Source organism: Lampetra fluviatilis, chromosome 4 (genome assembly GCF_964198595.1).
Source record: "Lampetra fluviatilis chromosome 4, kcLamFluv1.1, whole genome shotgun sequence".
Lineage (NCBI taxonomy): Eukaryota > Metazoa > Chordata > Hyperoartia > Petromyzontiformes > Petromyzontidae > Lampetra > Lampetra fluviatilis.
This window is the reverse complement of record NC_136278.1, coordinates 7,903,371-7,921,412: the sequence shown is the minus strand read 5'-3', so window position 1 is coordinate 7,921,412 and position 18,042 is coordinate 7,903,371. Positions and strand designations below refer to the sequence as shown.

The 18,042-nt window shown below is 50.7% G+C and overlaps 1 protein-coding gene across 1 annotated transcript in view; it reads left to right on the top strand.

Annotated features, from left to right (window-relative positions):
• LGI1 (leucine rich glioma inactivated 1) overlaps positions 1 to 17,409 on the top strand; it is a 29,584-nt gene extending 12,175 nt beyond the window's left edge. The window contains exons 7-10 of the mRNA XM_078855489.1: positions 3,079 to 3,243; positions 4,930 to 5,173; positions 7,334 to 7,607; positions 8,687 to 17,409. Of these exons, the coding sequence (XP_078711615.1) occupies positions 3,079 to 3,243; positions 4,930 to 5,173; positions 7,334 to 7,607; positions 8,687 to 8,992 (989 nt within the window). The 3' untranslated portion in view covers positions 8,993 to 17,409. The remainder of the gene's footprint in view (positions 1 to 3,078; positions 3,244 to 4,929; positions 5,174 to 7,333; positions 7,608 to 8,686) is intronic.
• The last annotated feature ends 633 nt before the right edge of the window (positions 17,410 to 18,042 follow it).

The window sequence follows — 18,042 nt, the reverse complement described above, 5'->3', positions numbered from 1 at the left end:
CCACGACCCCAACCCCTATCACTACCCCAACCCCTGTCACTACCCCAACCCCTGTCACTACCCCAACCCCTATCACTACCACGACCCCAACCCCTATCACTACCCCAACCCCTACCACGACCCCACCCCCTATTACTACCACGACCCCAACCCCTATCACTACCCCTATCACTACCACGACCCCAACCCCTGTCACTACCCCAACCCCTATCACTACCCCTACCACGACCCCAACCCCTATCACTACCACGACCCCTATCACTACCCCTACCACGACCCCAACCCCTGTCACTACCCCAACCCCTATCACTACCCCTACCACGACCCCAACCCCTGTCACTACCCCTACCACGACCCCAACCCCATCACTACTCCTATCACTACCACGACCCCAACCCCTATCACTACCCCAACCCCTATCACTACCCCAACCCCTATCACTACCCCAACCCCTGTCACTACCCCAACCCCTGTCACTACCCCTACCACGACCCCAACCCCTATCACTACCACGACCCCAACCCCTATCACTACCCCAACCCCTGTCACTACCCCAACCCCTGTCACTACCCCAACCCCTATCACTACCACGACCCCAACCCCTATCACTACCCCAACCCCTACCACGACCCCAACCCCTATCACTACCACGACCCCAACCCCTATCACTACCCCTATCACTACCACGACCCCAACCCCTGTCACTACCCCAACCCCTATCACTACCCCTACCACGACCCCAACCCCTATCACTACCACGACCCCTATCACTACTCCTATCACTACCCCAACCCCTATCACTACCCCTACCACGACCCCAACCCCTATCACTACCACGACCCCAACCCCTATCACTACTCCTATCACTACCACGACCCCTATCACTACCCCTACCACGACCCCAACCCCTATCACTACCCCTATCACTACCCCAACCCCTATCACTACCCCTACCACGACCCCAACCCCTATCACTACCACGACCCCAACCCCTGTCACTACCCCTACTACTACTACTGCTCCCTGCCGCAGCCCCCAGCTACGACCAGATCTACCCCAACCCCCAACCCCTCTCCATCACCTCTACCCCCTGCTCTCTCAACCGTGACACCACCACTTGCAATAATGACCCCACTCTCTGTCTCAGCCACATTAATCATTTTTACAATTGCCGTGAAGTACCTTGGATGAAGGTGCTATATAAATGTAGATAAGATAAGAGGAAAACCTCTTGTTATATTGCTTTTGCTGTGACTGTTGAGAACCAATCATGATGATGGTGATGATCAGCTTGTCGCGATTTGCTGCTGTTACTGATGACGATGGTGATGCCCATCTCAATGCTGCTGTCGTGGCTGCAGCTTGATTAATTGGTCACCGCAGCCATTCATTTCATCGCGTTATCCACCTTAAAAAAAAAAACATGGATGAGACCAGTTACTGAAAGAGGCAGTAAATTGTCCCTACGATCCACATTCATCCATGCTTTATGGCCCGGATTAAAAGGAGCGATTTGCTTGGATTAACACAGGAATAGGGTCCGCAAACTAGCAACCCCCATATCACCTCAGATGAAAAAATAAATCAGGCTTTCCCTACGGTTTATTATAAGAGCATGCATTATGGTATTTAATTCCAGAGCTGTTCCCTGTCATGTGAAAGTCGTCTCTTGTGTACGTGGAGGGAATCGTCGATGATTAACCCCGCTCAGCCTGCTCTGGGTGCCTGTGGTACAGCCCAGCGGTAAAAATCCAATTGGGCGGAAAAAAAAACCCAATAAAAATGTATTAAAAAAGTACGCGGCACGGATCCCTCGACGTAAATCCACGGCGCGGCGTGTTGCGCACTGCGGCACAGACTTAACCAAAACGCGTCTCCTCCTCCTCCTCGCGCGTTGGTGAATTTGCCATCGCGCGCCCGCCTCTCCACGTAAGGCCCTCCGGTCGTGCCCGCCCCGAGTGATACCAACCGTGTCGGAGCGACGCCGTTCTGTTTTACGCACTCGCTGGTACGTGACGAGGGCCTGGCGCCGTCTCGGGTGGCCAAGCCTCGAGGTGGCGCGGGGCAGCGCCCACAGGTCAAGGCACTCAGCCGGCACCGCCCGAGATGCCGGATACAAAATCGGGGTGTTCGAACGGCCCGCGATTAAACCGGGATGAGTGCGGCACGAGCCGGTTTGTCTGTACCAGGGTCATCGAATGCCTGCACGGAACAAAAAAAATTCAACATTGAAGTTTTTTTTTTTTCACTGAGCTTGCCTTCACCCAGCTCGAAGAATTATCGCTTTGACTGTCATGCGACGAACATTACTCTCATAATATGCAATGTGGGTGGGACAGCGAGTCCCTTAAATCAGTTTGATTGATATGCACTGAACACGCTTTTCAGGGGGGCATATCCTGTATTAGTTGTGCTCCTCGTATGGACATAGAGGACGTTTTAAAGTGACCTCGAGTGGTGTTATTTGCTGGGACTTTTTCCTAAACAGTGTGACATACTGCTAGATGCAACAGGTTAACTCGGGCTTAAATGAGTACCTGGTGTGTTAACATCACCACTGAGGAGACAAAGTCGGCCGGGCGTGGTGATGGCCACACTCACCCACTCGTGTGCCATGCCGGTCTCAATAGGTGCTCGCCAACAGCACTTTCCCCAATGGCCTTTGTAGGCTGTACAGGGGATATTTGTCATTGTTGTGTGATATTGTGTGCGGGGTTTTGCCCATACCTTACCCCTCGTGGCCGATGCCAGCCTTAATGTATGCACGTTGAACTTCTTTCGCACCGTACGTAGCCAACCGTGCTCATCGCAGGTGCGGGAATAGGACAACAAACTAAACACGAAAATCAGTTCTAAAGAAATTAGTTTTCTGTCTAGATTTAAAAGTGCACAGCTCCAGTGTGTTCCTAAGATCGGAAGGAAGAGCGTTCCAGACGGTCGCAGAAGCGCGCGATGCAGTAACCGTCTTTGTTCGATGGCTGTTCGTTGACAGCTGCTCGCTGACACACTTGCCCCTGCTGAGGCTACACGGGGGGGTTGGTGGGCGGTCCGTGCCGTTTGTGCGTTTTGTGCGTGCAGAGTTCGTGCTGTGGCAGACCTTGCCCATGCAGTCCATGTCTGTGGAGACGTTCCCGTACAAGGGCGAGGTGAACGTGGTCGTGGCTCAGCCCCTGGTGGGGAACTGCACCGTGCTGGAGTGGGACCACGTTGAGAGGGTGTTCCGAGTCTTCGATAACATCACCGGTACTACGGCTTTGCTCGCTTGGTGCCCGTCACTTTTATTATAATGATTATGATGATGATACTTAACTTGTAACACGCCGCTGCACGATAGTCACTCACTCTCGTAGGGACAGAAAGACTCAGAGGCGGTGATGAGCCGGCAACCAACAATTGCCCAAGCTCTGCGGACCTCTATATATTAAGATGTTATCGGCCAATTAATGAGTGTTTACATGTGGGAGGAAACCAAAGTACCCAGATAAACCACGAGTGCGATACGGGACAACACTCTATCCCAGTGTGCTTCACTAATTTTCAGAGAGGGGGCCACTTTCACATTTGTGTATTGTTGGGGGCCGCACGTCAGGGGCCGCACTCAAGGCCACCAGGGGTCACCAGTGGCCCCGCGGGCCTTGCAATGAAGAACACCGCTTTATCCTCTACAACAGGGGTCCCCAAACCCCGGGCCGCAGACCGGTACCGGCCCGTAGCCTGTTAGGAACCGGGCCGCACAGCAGCAGGAGGTTAGAGCGGTGAGACCGCGCGTGGCCCGTCCCAATTATTTTATTATTCACCACTTCCATCCGCGCCTCTTCCCCGCACTGCGCACTTGTTTCAGTCACAGTGTTGGTAAGCCCACAAGCTCTAACCCCTAGCCACAATGAGTAAAAAACAAACGTCGCTGGAGAGCTTCTTTGAAAAGTGGAAAAGACCCAATGATGACCCCCCTCTACCCCGGTCCGTGAAATAATTGTCTTCCACGAAAACCGGTTCCTGGTGCCAAAAGGTTGGGGACCGCTGCTGCGTCTACAAGAGCGAACAGGTGCACTGCCTCCTCCTGGCGAGCCAGGGTACGGCACCTTCTCGACTCCCACGGGAAGGGAGCTGCACAACCACATTTGTGTGATTGACCAACCCTCTGTGACTCCACCGTGCTAGATTACAGGCCGCGTGCAGAGCCACGACCACATGGCACGCGTTCAGGAATTCAAAACCGTCATTCATGTGTCAATCCACTGCTGGATGAAGGCCTGCCCACGCCGTGTCGGTTATAAGGGTATTGTTTGAGCATACTTCAGCACGCTGGTCAGTGCGCGTTGGTGAGGGTGGGGAGCAGAGACATTGATAGGGACAGCACAGGCGGTCCTCGGACCTACGTCCGGTTACGCTCCTAGAAAAGGTGACGTATGTCGAAACGACGTAAGTCGAGACCGATTTTCCCAGAGAAACGATGATGCAATAGGGGGATACGTTCCTGACCGAGGGTCAGATATGCAACTTTTTACAGCTATGAGTACAAATAGCATATTTTATCAACTACCTATCATATTTAAAGTTTGATTCGAAAGTTCTTACTTACGACGGCGTGGCAGCCAAGGAAGCGAACGCATCCTGGAGGACGTCGACTGCGGAGATGGAGCGATGAAATCGGTGCACGTGCTGGGTGGATCGTTACGCTGCTCGCAGGATCGCACGAGATGACGACGGCTTGAGCCGGCCTTCATCCGCCGCTGAATCATCCATGGGCGACGACGATATTAATAACGACGGCGATATTAATAACGACGACGATGTTAATAACGACGGCGATATTAATAACGACGGCGATATTAATAACGACGACGATGTTAATAACGACGGCGATGTGGTCCAACGTGAATCTTTCACCGAACGCGGGGCGCCATCATTTCTCTCCCCCCTCTGCAGGACAGTCGATCATCAGCTGCAAACCGATCGTGATCGAGGGGCAGATCTTCGTGATCGTGGCACAGCTGTTCGGAGGCTCGCACATCTACAAGCGGGACGAGCACTCCCACCAGTTCCTCAAGATCCAGGACATCGACACCAACAAGATCCGCAAGCCCAACGACGTCGAGACGTTCGACATCAAGGGGGAGCATTTCGCCGTCATCGCGGAGAGCTCCAAAGCGGGAGTGACCACCCTGTACAGGTGCCGCGCATCGCCGTGCCTACGTTTCCCGAACTCCCTAACACTTCTAGATTTGAAGCTTTCGTGACTGCAAGGATTCATATTCTTAGGTTTTTTCGGTAAAGTCACGTAGGTAAAAGATAAAAATTAATAAAAGTAAAGTAAAATAAAAATTTAATGAAAATCACGACGTTTCGGAGGCATCACAAGCTTCCGTCTGCAGGTGGAACCGTCACAGCACGCTTGCTGTATCAAGTAAATGAGAGATTCCAAGAGATCCAACCCCGTATATATACTGGTTGAGGGGGGGGATGGGGCACGACAGGCCCCCTTTTAAAATCCTTTATATTAAGTTCGCTTGCTTGCTTGCTTAGGACCGTGCAAATCTTTCGGTCGTTTTTTAACCCACTTCCCGTGATCCAATCGAGCTGACATTTTGCACACAGACTCGTTGTGCGTGACAATTTATTTTCGTGAAAATTTTTTTCCAAAATTTTCCACTTTTTAGGATTTTTTTTTTCATATTTCATTTAAAATACCAATGTGATAAAAATGAAACTCTTACTCAAGAAAAACAGAAATGAATAATAAAATAAAACCGATGCCACGCATATAAAGGATTTAAAGTGAAAAACCTTGTTTTTACGGGCTAATTCTTTTATTATTATGGTAAGGTTGGTTCGGCTTGAGACTACGGCTAGTCTACAGCCAGTCTACATAACAAAGGCTCAGTCCTTTGTTATGTAGACTAACCGTAGTTTCAGCCGCACCAACCTTACCATAATAATAAAAAGGGGGCCTGTCCTGGCTCACCACCCCCCCTCAACCAGTATATATACGGGGTAGTATCTCTTGGAATCTCTCATTTACTTGATACAGCAAGCGTGCTGTGACGGTTCCACCTCCAAACATTATACAGTCAGCTGTCGATGGTCCAGGGTGATGGGGGCAAGGCGGGGGGGGGGGCAGGCAGTAATGGGTGACCCGGATTATAAGGAAACGTGGATGCGTGGATGATGCAAGTCATGTCTAAAATAGGCTATGAGACGTATTTATCGCTTGTATGTGTGTGTATATATGTAGAACTTCTTTTGCACCGTACGTAACCAACCGTGCTAATCGGAGGTGCGGGGGGGGCAGGACAACGAACTGAACGCAAAAAAGCAGCTCTAGAGAAATTAGTTTTCAATTGAGATTTAAAGTCTATAGCTCCAGTGGCTTCCTAATAACGCGCGTCGAATAGCGGGTTTGGCGGGGTGAAGACGTAGAATGTGTCGCGTTCAGCGGTTTATTATTTATTTATTAACGCCATCGGTCGCCGAGCCACGAGGGAGGAGAGGCTGGAAATAGAAGCTGGCGCGTGCGTGTAAAGAGCGCGAACGAGCGTAGACTACCGTCATCGCTCCCGTCATTCATTTTTGTTCCCGAAATCAAGGTCAATCCAACACCCACACGATCCCCGTACAGGTAATCTCCGTGCTGTGTTTTCACGATGCTTTGAAGGGGGCGTGCACGGTAAAGTCTCATCTGAGTAAAATTTTCCTAAACTGAATTTTTTTTATTTTACCATGTAAGGCCCACTGACCTGGCTACAAATAATAGCTCAACAAAGTGGTTTATCACGTGGAAATATATAGCAGCAGCCAAACGTTATAAACGCGTGACGTTGATTCATAATGTGGAGGGAAAAACCGGAGAACCCCGACAAAAATCCACGTGAACACGGGGAGAGAGAGAACACGCAAACTCCAAATATACCGACATCAGGGTCGGGATCGAACCCACGACCTCCTGTATACCAGTCGAGGTAGTTAACATCTCGCCGCCCCGCGACGCCCCTGGCCAACCAATAAGAATATTATTCTTAGGTTTTTTCGGTAAAGTCACGTAGGTAAAACATTTTAATGAATAAAAGTTAAATAAAAATAAAATAAAAAATCACGACGTTTCGGAGGCAACACAAGCTTCCGTCTTGTGTTGCCTCCGAAACGTTGTGATTTTTATTTTATTTTAATTTTACTTTTATTAATTTTAATTTTTTACCTACGTGACTTTACCGAAAAAACCTAAGAATGTGAATCCTTGCAGTCACGAAAGCTTCAAATCTAGAAATAAGAATATTCTCACGGCGTTGCCCACAATGCCCCCCCCCCTCCCCCCCCCCCCCCGCTCTCCCCGCAGGTGGAACGGCAACGGATTCTACTCGCTGCAGTCCTTGCACCACTGGTACCGGGACACGGACGCCGAGTTTGTGGAGATCGCCGGCAAGCCGATGCTCATCTTGGCCAGCAGCTCCCAGGTGCCCGTCATCTACCAGTGGGACTTTGCGGCCAAGCAGTTCCTCCAGAACCCGCGCTCCGACATCCCCGAGACGGAGGACGTGATCGGAGTGAAGAGCTTCAACATGGGCGACGATCTCTACGTCTGCCTGACGCGCTTCATCGGTGACTCCAAGGTAGCGGAAACGTTGATGGTTACTCGTGTATGTACGTCTGAGCTTCTTTCGCACCGTACGTAGTCAGCCGGGCTCATCGGAGGTGCGCGGGAAAGGACAACAAACTCAATGCAACAAGAAGCGGTTCTAAAGAAATGAGTTTTCAATCGAGATTTAAAAGGGCACACCTCCAGTGGCTTCCTAATATCAGTAGGAAGAGCATTCCGGACGGCCTCAGAAGCGCACCTGAGCGCGCGACAGTAAGGTGATCGTTTTTGTTCGACGGCTAGCCAAAAGCCGCTGCTGTGAGGATGACCGGAGTTTGCGCGATGGTGGTTTGTGCCCCTTGACGAGATCAGCGAGGTGTTGTGGCTCGTTTGTCGTGAGCGTTGTGTGTGTAAAGAGAGTGACCTCATAACGTGGGGCGCCGCGTGAGGCCCCCCGACCGTGATCGCGTGAACCGGGTGGCAAAAATAAAACCTGTCACGTCGTGGTCATCGTTGCTGGTTTAATAACTTTTTTACATTTCCCTGGGTGAAATATTTCTGGAATAGGGGAAAAAATGTTTTTACTGGTGAGGTGGCTCCAAGCGATGGGGGTGGGCGGGGGGTGGAGAGCGAAACGTCAGACGTCGTGCCAAACAACGGGCGGTTCGGTCGACCCGGCGAACGCTGCCGGAGAGCGCATCGTCACGTTGCGAAATTGAACGTATCGCGTCGTATCATCACCTTTTGTGATAAATTGCGGCAAACCTACTGCAAGGTCACGACGATGGGAGGGCTTTTGCTTGTGGGAAACCACTATCGCGACAATCGGCATATCTTGAATAAATCAATATCATGTCGTGAAAATAAATGTCACGGTGACCCTGCTTTGGTGGCGGGCTTCCGCTCGTGGCAAGCTGCGATCGCGACAATCGGTATATCGTGAAAAATTAATATCACGATGACCCTGTTCCAAGGTGCTGAATTGTGGGGGGGGGGGGGGGAGAGCTTCCGCTCGTGTTAAACCGCTCTCGCGACAACCGGCGTATCTTGAAAAATCAACACGTGACGTGGCCACGATCGACCTGACGGCGCCGCTGCCCCCCCCCCCCCCAGGTGATGAAGTGGGACGGCCTCCGCTTCACGGAGGTGCAGGCGTTGCCGTCGCGCGGCTCGATGGTGCTGCAGCCGCTGAGCGTGGGCCCGCGGCAGTACGCGGTGCTGGGCAGCGACTTCGCCTTCTCGCAGGTCTACCTGTGGGACGCCGAGGCGGGCGCCTTTGCCAAGCTGCAGCCGCTCAACGTGCAGGCGCCGCGAGCCTTCACCATCGTCTCCATGGACAAGGGCGTCTTCCTCTTCGCCTCCAGCTTCACAGACAGCACCAAGATCTTCCAGCATCGCGTCATCGACCTCAGCCTGTAGTAGGGGCGGGCGGGCTGGCGGCCGAGTCGATGGCGGTGGCATGAATGGGCGCAGACGCTGTGGCTGTCGTGGGTTTAGGGACCCCTCCAGAAATGTGTAGTTAGGCGGTTTGTGGTCATGGCCAAGCGAGAAACCCACGCGATATTTCACACATACGGTCAACACAACAGCAACAGCCGCCATTCGTAAAACTAAGTGGCGGTGACGTTACCACGGCGCTTGTGCTCGGCCAGGTGCACCCCGAGGCCACGTGAAGTGTCGAAGGCAACACGCACACACACACACAGTCAGCACGCACACACACACACAGCACACTCGGTCAACACACTCGGTCAGCACACACACACAGTCAGCACACACACACACAGTCAGCACACTCGGTCAGCACACTCGGTCAGCACACACACACAGTCAGCACACACACACAGTCAGCACACACACACAGTCAGCACACACACACAGTCAGCACACACACTCGGTCAGCACACACACTCGGTCAGCACACACACACAGTCAGCACACTCGGTCAGCACACACACACAGTCAGCACACACACACAGTCAGCACACACACACAGTCAGCACACACACTCGGTCAGCACACACACACACAGTCAGCACACTCGGTCAGCACACACACACAGTCAGCACACACACACAGTCAGCACACACACTCGGTCAGCACACACACACAGTCAGCACACTCGGTCAGCACACACACAGTCAGCACGCACACACACACACAGTCGGCACACTCGGCCAGCACACACACAGTCAACACGCGCACACACACACAGTCAGCACACTCGGTCAGCACACACACACAGTCAGCACGCACACACACACACAGTCAGCACACTCGGTCAGCACACACACACAGTCAGCACACACACACAGTCAGCACGCACACACACACACAGTCAGCACACTCGGTCAGCACACACACACAGTCAGCACACACACACAGTCAGCACACTCGGTCAGCACACACACACAGTCAGCACACACACACTCAGTCAGCACACACACACACAGTCAGCACACACACACACAGTCAGCACACACACACAGTCAGCACACACACACACAGTCAGCACACACACACAGTCAGCACACACACACACAGTCAGCACACACACACAGTCAGCACACACACACACAGTCAGCACACACACACAGTCAGCACACACACACAGTCAGCACACACACACACAGTCAGCACACACACACACAGTCAGCACACTCGGTCAGCACACACACACAGTCAGCACACACACACAGTCAGCACACACACACACAGTCAGCACACACAGTCAGCACACACACACACAGTCAGCACACACACACACAGTCAGCACACTCAGTCAGCACACACACACAGTCAGCACACTCGGTCAGCACACACACACAGTCAGCACACACACACTCGGTCAGCACACACACACAGTCAGCACACACACACAGTCAGCACACACACACAGTCAGCACACACACACAGTCAGCACACACACACTCGGTCAGCACACACACACACAGTCAGCACACTTGGTCAGCACACACACACAGTCAGCACACACACACTCGGTCAGCACACACACACTCATGCGAGTCGTAGACCCCCAACTCCCAACGTGTGGCTGCGTCCCTCCCTGGCTCTGCGACGTGGCAGCAGGGTGATTGTGGATGTCGGATTGAGGCGTTTTGCAGTTGTATGTATTAACAACGCTCTCCAGCTCAGGTTGACAGTGTTCATCCATTAGCTTCGTCCATCTGTTTTGTCCGTAACGGGGAGACACGGTAACGCTCGTGTCCAATTTGAACCGATCTGCAGTTTAACGCTGTGTTGCCATGGCAAACCGGCCAAAAGTTTAATAACAAAAAAAATAACTTGGTTGCACAAAATTGGTGGAGACAAACCAGAGCAAACAGGACCATTTGCAAAATATGTAAACAAATCTTTGCCCTGACGGCCACCGTCAGCTTCCACGCGGCTTGCGATAAACTGCGTCCGACTACGTGCGTCAGTTGGAAAGCGTTACGGAATCCACACGTAAGCGTGATTTTTTTTAGCGTTTTTTGACGAGCGACCGTCAGTCTCTGAGCGCCGTAGGAATAACACCGCTCCCTCCCTCCAGGCCGGGTGGCTGTTCGCTTTAGGCGCTACGGGAGTCAGCGCTGTTGGTTCTACCCCTCGACTGACACCCCGATTCTAGATTTGAAGCTTTCGTGACTGCAAGGATTCATACTCTTAGTTCTTTCGGTAAAGTCACGTAGGTAAAAAATGAAATTAAAATTTATAAGAATAAAATAAAAATCACGACGTTTCGGAGGCAACACAAGTCTCCGTCATCAGGTAGGACCGTCACAGCCAGATTTGCTGCATCATGATGACGGAGACTTGTGTTGCCTCCGAAACGTCGTGATTTCTATTTTATTTCTATTAATTTAAATTTCATTTTTTACCTACGTGACTTTACCGAAAGAACTAAGAGTATGACACCCCGATGTTTACGCGTCACGAGCGAAAACTGTGAAACGACCTCGCGATGAAAAGGCCCAAGCGAGTAATTCACACATCGTTGGGGAGGAGCGGCGGTGCCCTGGTTAGCACATTGCATAACAAGTCACGGGAACCCGAGTTCGATTCCCGGCCACGGCTGACATCAGTGGCGAGTCCTGGGTGACCTCCGACCCCCCCTGCCACCTAACCCCCCCCCCCTGTTCCCTCCGCTTGACCACCGACCTGGTTTGAGCAACATGGTGAAGTATGGTCAAACAGCCCCAATGACCAATACATTGTGTGTGTGGGGAGGCCTTCATCCATCAGTGGACTGATATAAAAATGTCATAATTAATTGGAGTCTTCTCTGCGGTCGTTATTGTTAAATGTGGGCCTATGAATATTCATGCCTCATTAAATCAGTTGTGGGTTTGATAGGGATATTGCGTTGATATAAATTGATTTGTGGGTATAAAGTCTGCATGCCAATTATGCCATTTCACTAAAAAAAAATCACGTAGCATGTTTCATAAGAAATATATTATTTTATACCGGCATTACAACAAGCTAATAGTGGCTTGTGTATAATACTATAATCGCCTAATCTACTCTAAGCAAAATCTACTTATCGCCTTTAAGAAAAATTGCAACGGCAGCACCACAATATATAACATGTACTGTACACAATGATTGTTCGTTAATTAATAACAGTGAAAGACAACGATCGGGATTTGGGATATTGTAAAGTAAGAATGCACGTTCAGGCCTTCTGTTGATATAATTGGTGACATTCCCATTGTTGTGTGCATGCGGTCGGACGGATGACGCTCAGCCGACTTTTGACATAACGCATAATCAGTTGTAGTTATCGCGGATTTAGTGCTATTCTCTTTCTCTCTCAATATACAGGGGCGTGTGTGCTAATAATGCATCTCATCTGGGCGTTCAGAGGCGTCTCCACTTGAATCCGGTGGTTGAGATGCTGTGGATGCAAGATTCCCTGAAACGTTTAGGATGTCTTGGTAGCAAAGGCATGGCGACATAGCAAGTTTTGCAGTGTCACACTCTGTCGGCAGAGAACACAGGGGCATAATATAGGTTTTTTTGGGGTAGGTCGCGTAAATGTGTCGTTACACCCGCCACCAATAAGTAAGGTTTGTCACATAAACAGAACGTGCCTGGCTGCCGCCTGATGATGCCGGCTGTAATTACTGGCGAAACGTCGTACTCAGATTGAAAATGTTGTGTGTTTGCTGTCCAACTCACCGGTGTGCTGTACTAGTAACGAATTGGCACGTTCTGTTTACGTGACAAACCTTACTTAATTGGCTGTGTCGGATGGAGGCGGGTTTAAAGACACATTTATATATATGCCATATAACCCAACAAAACCCTCTATTATGGATGATATTTGTCGCAAAAGCCTTCTGCGTGCTAAACACGGGAGCAGGATGAACGCTGGAGGTGCGTGCCTCACTCTTTTCACTCTCTCACTCGAGTGTAGGTCAGAGGTCGCAACCGGGTACCCGATACCCGTACCCTACCCGATACCCGGCTACCCGTACCCGGCCGGGTACGGGTACCCGTTTGCGACCCTGGTGCAGCCGGGTACGGGTAGACCGTGAGTCACTGGTGAGTAACTGTTTGTCACTCATTTCCCAACGTCTTGTCTCTTCTCACAATTTAAGTTCCTAGAATCAACCCACCCGCGCCTGCAACATGGCTTCATCCCAGAGGCCGCAATCGGGTACCCGATACCCGTACCCTACCCGTACCCGGCCGGGTACGGGTAGGGTACGGGTACGGCCGGGTACGGGTGCGGGTACCCGTTTGAAACCCTGGTGTGGCCGATACGGGTAAGAAATCAAAACCCGTTTGCGACCTCTGGTGTAGGTAACATACCCCGCAGTCCGAGTGTAACGCTGCATTGATCCGGCGATTCAACTGGATTCAACTGCATTATATTGCTCACGATACACATAGAGTATCGTGTGGGTGATCGATTTTTTTTTATTCGAATACGTTGCATGTAATCGAGTTCATGTGAACGACCGCAGCCACGAGTGGGGTGTTTCCGATATTCGCCACCGAGATACAAGCCAAGGGTTCAATCCTGGAGTCGAAATGTGACCCCTGGAAGTTGTGACCATTCGTCGACGTTTAAGATTGCGCCAATCGTTGAATGTCTCGTCGACTGATTGCTTTGTCGATGATTGTTCTTGACAGCGACACGGCCGCCCTGGACAATTCACTTCCAGTGGCGGCTGGTGGTGGCTCCAGGGTGAGGGGGCATCCATCGTCCGTCTCGGGGTTTCCAGTCTCGGGTGACAACACGTGCATGATGGGATAACGAATTGATCATTTGAACACAAAGGCTACGTGTGGTCGTGATAATGACAACGCTCACCAAGTCAGTTCTCCTGTTTTGGACGGAGCACATGAATTGGTGGAGACAGCGCCAGTGATAAAGCGAGTGCGCTCCAGATTTGTATTTTATTGGGTCTCCACGTGAGTCCGTGGGCCTCGATACGAACCTAAGGGGCAGCGAGTGCTGATGGTGAAGTCGCTGCTGGTCCAGTCTCTCAACTAAAATCCGGCTGCGAGCTGCATCATCTGTGGCTGGAAAACCCGAGGTGGAATTTGTTACCTTCTGAACGCCGAGGTACGAACCAGAATCGGAATATTTGATTCATACTGGAGGAAATCCGATGAGCTATGAAGTAGAACCGCAGATGTTCACCGGTAAACACTACGAGCAAACACAGTCCCGTGAAACGTGAATGAACATATTCTTGGTTCTTTCGGTAAAGTCACGTAGATAGAAAATACAAAAATAAATGGAAAATAATAAAATAAGAAAAAAAGTGAATGAACGTGTTGTCGAGGCGGGCCCATCTAGGATCGTGAGATTGCGGAGTCTGTGACCTCAGTGGTGCTCCAAGTGGCTGGCGCTAATCCAGCACTGTGGAGACAGCAGCAACGGTTGGTGGAGCACCGCACGGATGGGCTGTGAAGCTCCCTTTCCAGTTGGGCGGCGCTTAGGTGCCCGTACGCTGGCTCGCCAGGAGACGGCGGTAGAGCAAATGTAGAACTCCCTCCGGACAGCCGCAGAAGCACATCTGAAAGTGCGCAATGCACTGACTGTCTATAGTTGGATGGCCAGACAAACGCAGCTGCAGCGAGGATGACTGGGGTTCGTGCGATGGTGGGTGCCATCACTGCATGTTGGGCATATTACATCGTGTGTGAGGGATGCCATTTGAGTACCATCATGACACGCTTGCTTGACCGCACTTGGAAGTAGTTTTTTGTTGTTGAACAAATCTTCAATCGTATTCCGGAGAGCCCATAGAACAAACACACATCCTAATCGGTACATTTCTACAAGTTTAGGGCCCAAAGGTGCATCTACAAGATTACAGCCTCAGCGTGCACCTACATCTCTAAATCAGCTCAATCCTCCCGTGAATCACGTGACTTGTGTGTGGCCACCCCAACTCGGAATCTCTCCCTTCTCCCCGCCCCCTTTGAAAACAGACGCTGCTCCTCTGTCCAGCTCACTTATGCTCGCTCCTTCCTTCTTTCTCTCTCCCCCCTCACCATCATCGCAATCCTCTCATCCCCGACATCTCGGCCTGGCCATTTCTTCTCCCCCTTCTCCTCCCCTTCCTGCACTGGCGCTGCTCCTCCGACTCCTTTCTTCCTGGTGCGTTTGTGGGGAACTGTCATCCCGAAATCCCTTCCTTTTCCGTCTCTTTCTTTTTCCCCGTTCGTGAAATATCCTTCACTCGACTCCGCTACGCGTGGGTTAAAATGTTTATGATTACAGCCCAAGTTTGTATCCGCAGTATCAGAGCTCTTTATTTGGGATGTTGCTCCCCCGTTTTAAATTGACTTTGCGCCCTCCCGAAAATTGAATCCTATGATTTATCCTGCCCCAGGTCTATGGTACATGGCTTGTAATTATATAATGACCCAACATTAGTGTAGATATGGTTCTCCTACGAACAACACTTTTATTAATACAGTACTGTATTGCAATTCGCTACGACGCTGTAATACGAGTACTAGTGTAGTATTGCAATGATCCCTATTATAGGGGGCTGTGGAGGCATATTTCAGCAACAATTCAACGATCCCAGTAGTTTTTCCATGTTGCCAACACCAACACCGAGTGGGGTGCCCAGAACCGTGGTGGTGTATCGCAATGATTGAATCCACTGGGTGTACCCTAGACATGTGGCTCAATTAATAATTTACCTCCCCAAAAATATCTTTAATTGTTAATTCCACCAACGAGCCATAATTCCCCACTACAGCACAAAATGTAGATTTTTTTTAAAATCCCGGGTGTTTTTATTTCACCATGACCAGCGACGGTTGCAAATGTGTGAGCTGTGATGGATGCAGGTGTTGTCTGACCTGTGTGCCGGAAGATGCACATTTCTACAAAGGGCAGCCTTCCCAACACGAGCTTTTCTCAAGGAATACGAGAGTGCAAATAAGCACGGCTTCCCAAAAAAGAGAGAATGTGTAATATACGGTTGACTTGCTGCATGAGTAATAGTCGCGTGCGGTATGTGACGGCGTATGATGGACAGGCTTACTTGTGCAGCTTATGGGAAAGAGCGTGTGGTGCAAGAACGCCTGGTTACATGTTGCATGATTAATATTTTCGTTGCGATGATGCACGAGAATCACCGTTACGTCTATGAGAAGAGGAAGTGTGGTGAATGGTTGATTAAAGCACGGTGAAGATTTGAGTGCGGGGGACGATGATGCACGCTCACGCGGATTATTGTAAGGTGCCTTGGAGTAGTTCTTTGACGTCATGCGCAAGATCAATTGTGATTTGTCGTTTGTTATCCTTGTTGTGTGTGGGGGGCCAAATGCGGTCTGGAAAACTGCTAAATCCACACGTGTTCACATTGGCATGTTACGATCGGCGCTCCAGTGCATCCGCCTCATCATATTCGTCACCGGTCATGATCTATCCACCGCTAGATGAAGGCCTCCACAAGCTCTTACCGTCTCTCACGGTACTTGCGACGTAACAAACCGCCTCGCACCTGCAACGGAGCTGATTTCGACGCTCCATCTCCTCTCCGGACGTTCTCTCTCGGAACCCCGTTGCATCCCTTTGGCCCTGCCACTCCAGCGCCATTCTTGACCGTCGGTCATCATCGTCCCTTCCAGGCGTGACGCGTCCCTGCCCCAAGCCCACTTGCTTTTTGTTTTACAAGTTTGAATGACGTCTTTAGCCTGCGTAAATTATCTCATCCAAGTGTTCCTCGCTCCGTCCCGCGGTGTACTTGCACGCAGTCGTATCTCCACGTTTCTTTGTTTGACAAAGATCGTGGTGTTTTGGAACCACTCCTCACTCGACCTTTATCACTGCCACGGTCAGCAAACGATTTACAGTTGAGCAGAGCTTTCCCCGGTACGACTTGAACCACCACAATCCACAGCGTTCGTAGGAAGCTTCGTTTGCACTCGGCCCGGTGAAATCGTTTGTTGCAAAAAGAGAGAATCGAATGAAGGTCATTTACTTGAGCTGAAAGTCTGAGCCGAAAGTCACGAGATGTGAACAAAAGAATATCTGCTGGTAAATTAAGTTGCACGTCGTGGCGATGCCGCTGAATGAGTTTGACAAATGTCATGAACGGGATGTGTGCTCCAAGGTGTGTCTCGTATCGTTCGACTCGCGGTGATATGAACAACCTACGGTCAGCAGACGTGTGAATGCTCGATGTTATACACGTTTAAATTACAGAAGAAATAAAAACATTCACCAATGTCCTGTGTTTAAACGGAGAAGCGCCACAATAAAAGTAATATTATTATTTATTAACGGTCAAAGCTTGTATCACGATTGTATCGCACTGGATTAACAATAAATGCACTTGCTTATTATATAATTCTTTGGACGCTTTCGTGGTCGCTGATGATGATGGCAGTCCAGGCCCAACAATGATTTAGGTTCAATCGATGAAAGCGTCTGTCTCCCAACTCTGGTCAGATCTGGGAGTAGGGAAGTCCGTGCACTGCGGGATAAATATTGGGCTTTGCTGCACTGCACTCTATCGGCCAACACGAAGCCCTGCCGCTGAAACGTTGGAGGCGGTAACCCACCCAAGCCAGCACTGCGTCTTGCCTATGGCGGAGTGAATTGCGAGGTACAGATGCACTGTTCTGCACCGCATATCCAAGTTTGTTCGCCAATAACACTGTGGGCCCCCCCACCTCCCACTGCCGAATGTGGTGTGATGCAAGCACCTGCCCTCCACAGGCTCAACTCTGCTTCTCACATTCGTTCATTGGGCCACCATTTAACCACGTGCCCGTTTTAAGAGCTGTGTTCGTCACCGAGTGGACGCAAACTGTGAAGGTTACGGAGGCCAATTGGCTCCTCCCCCCTCAACCAGTATATATACAAGGTCGGATCTCTTGGAATTTCTCATTTACTTGCTACAGCAAGCGTGCTGTGACGGTTCCACCTGAAGACGGAAGCTTGTGTTGCCTCCGAAACGTCGTGATTTTTATTTTATTTT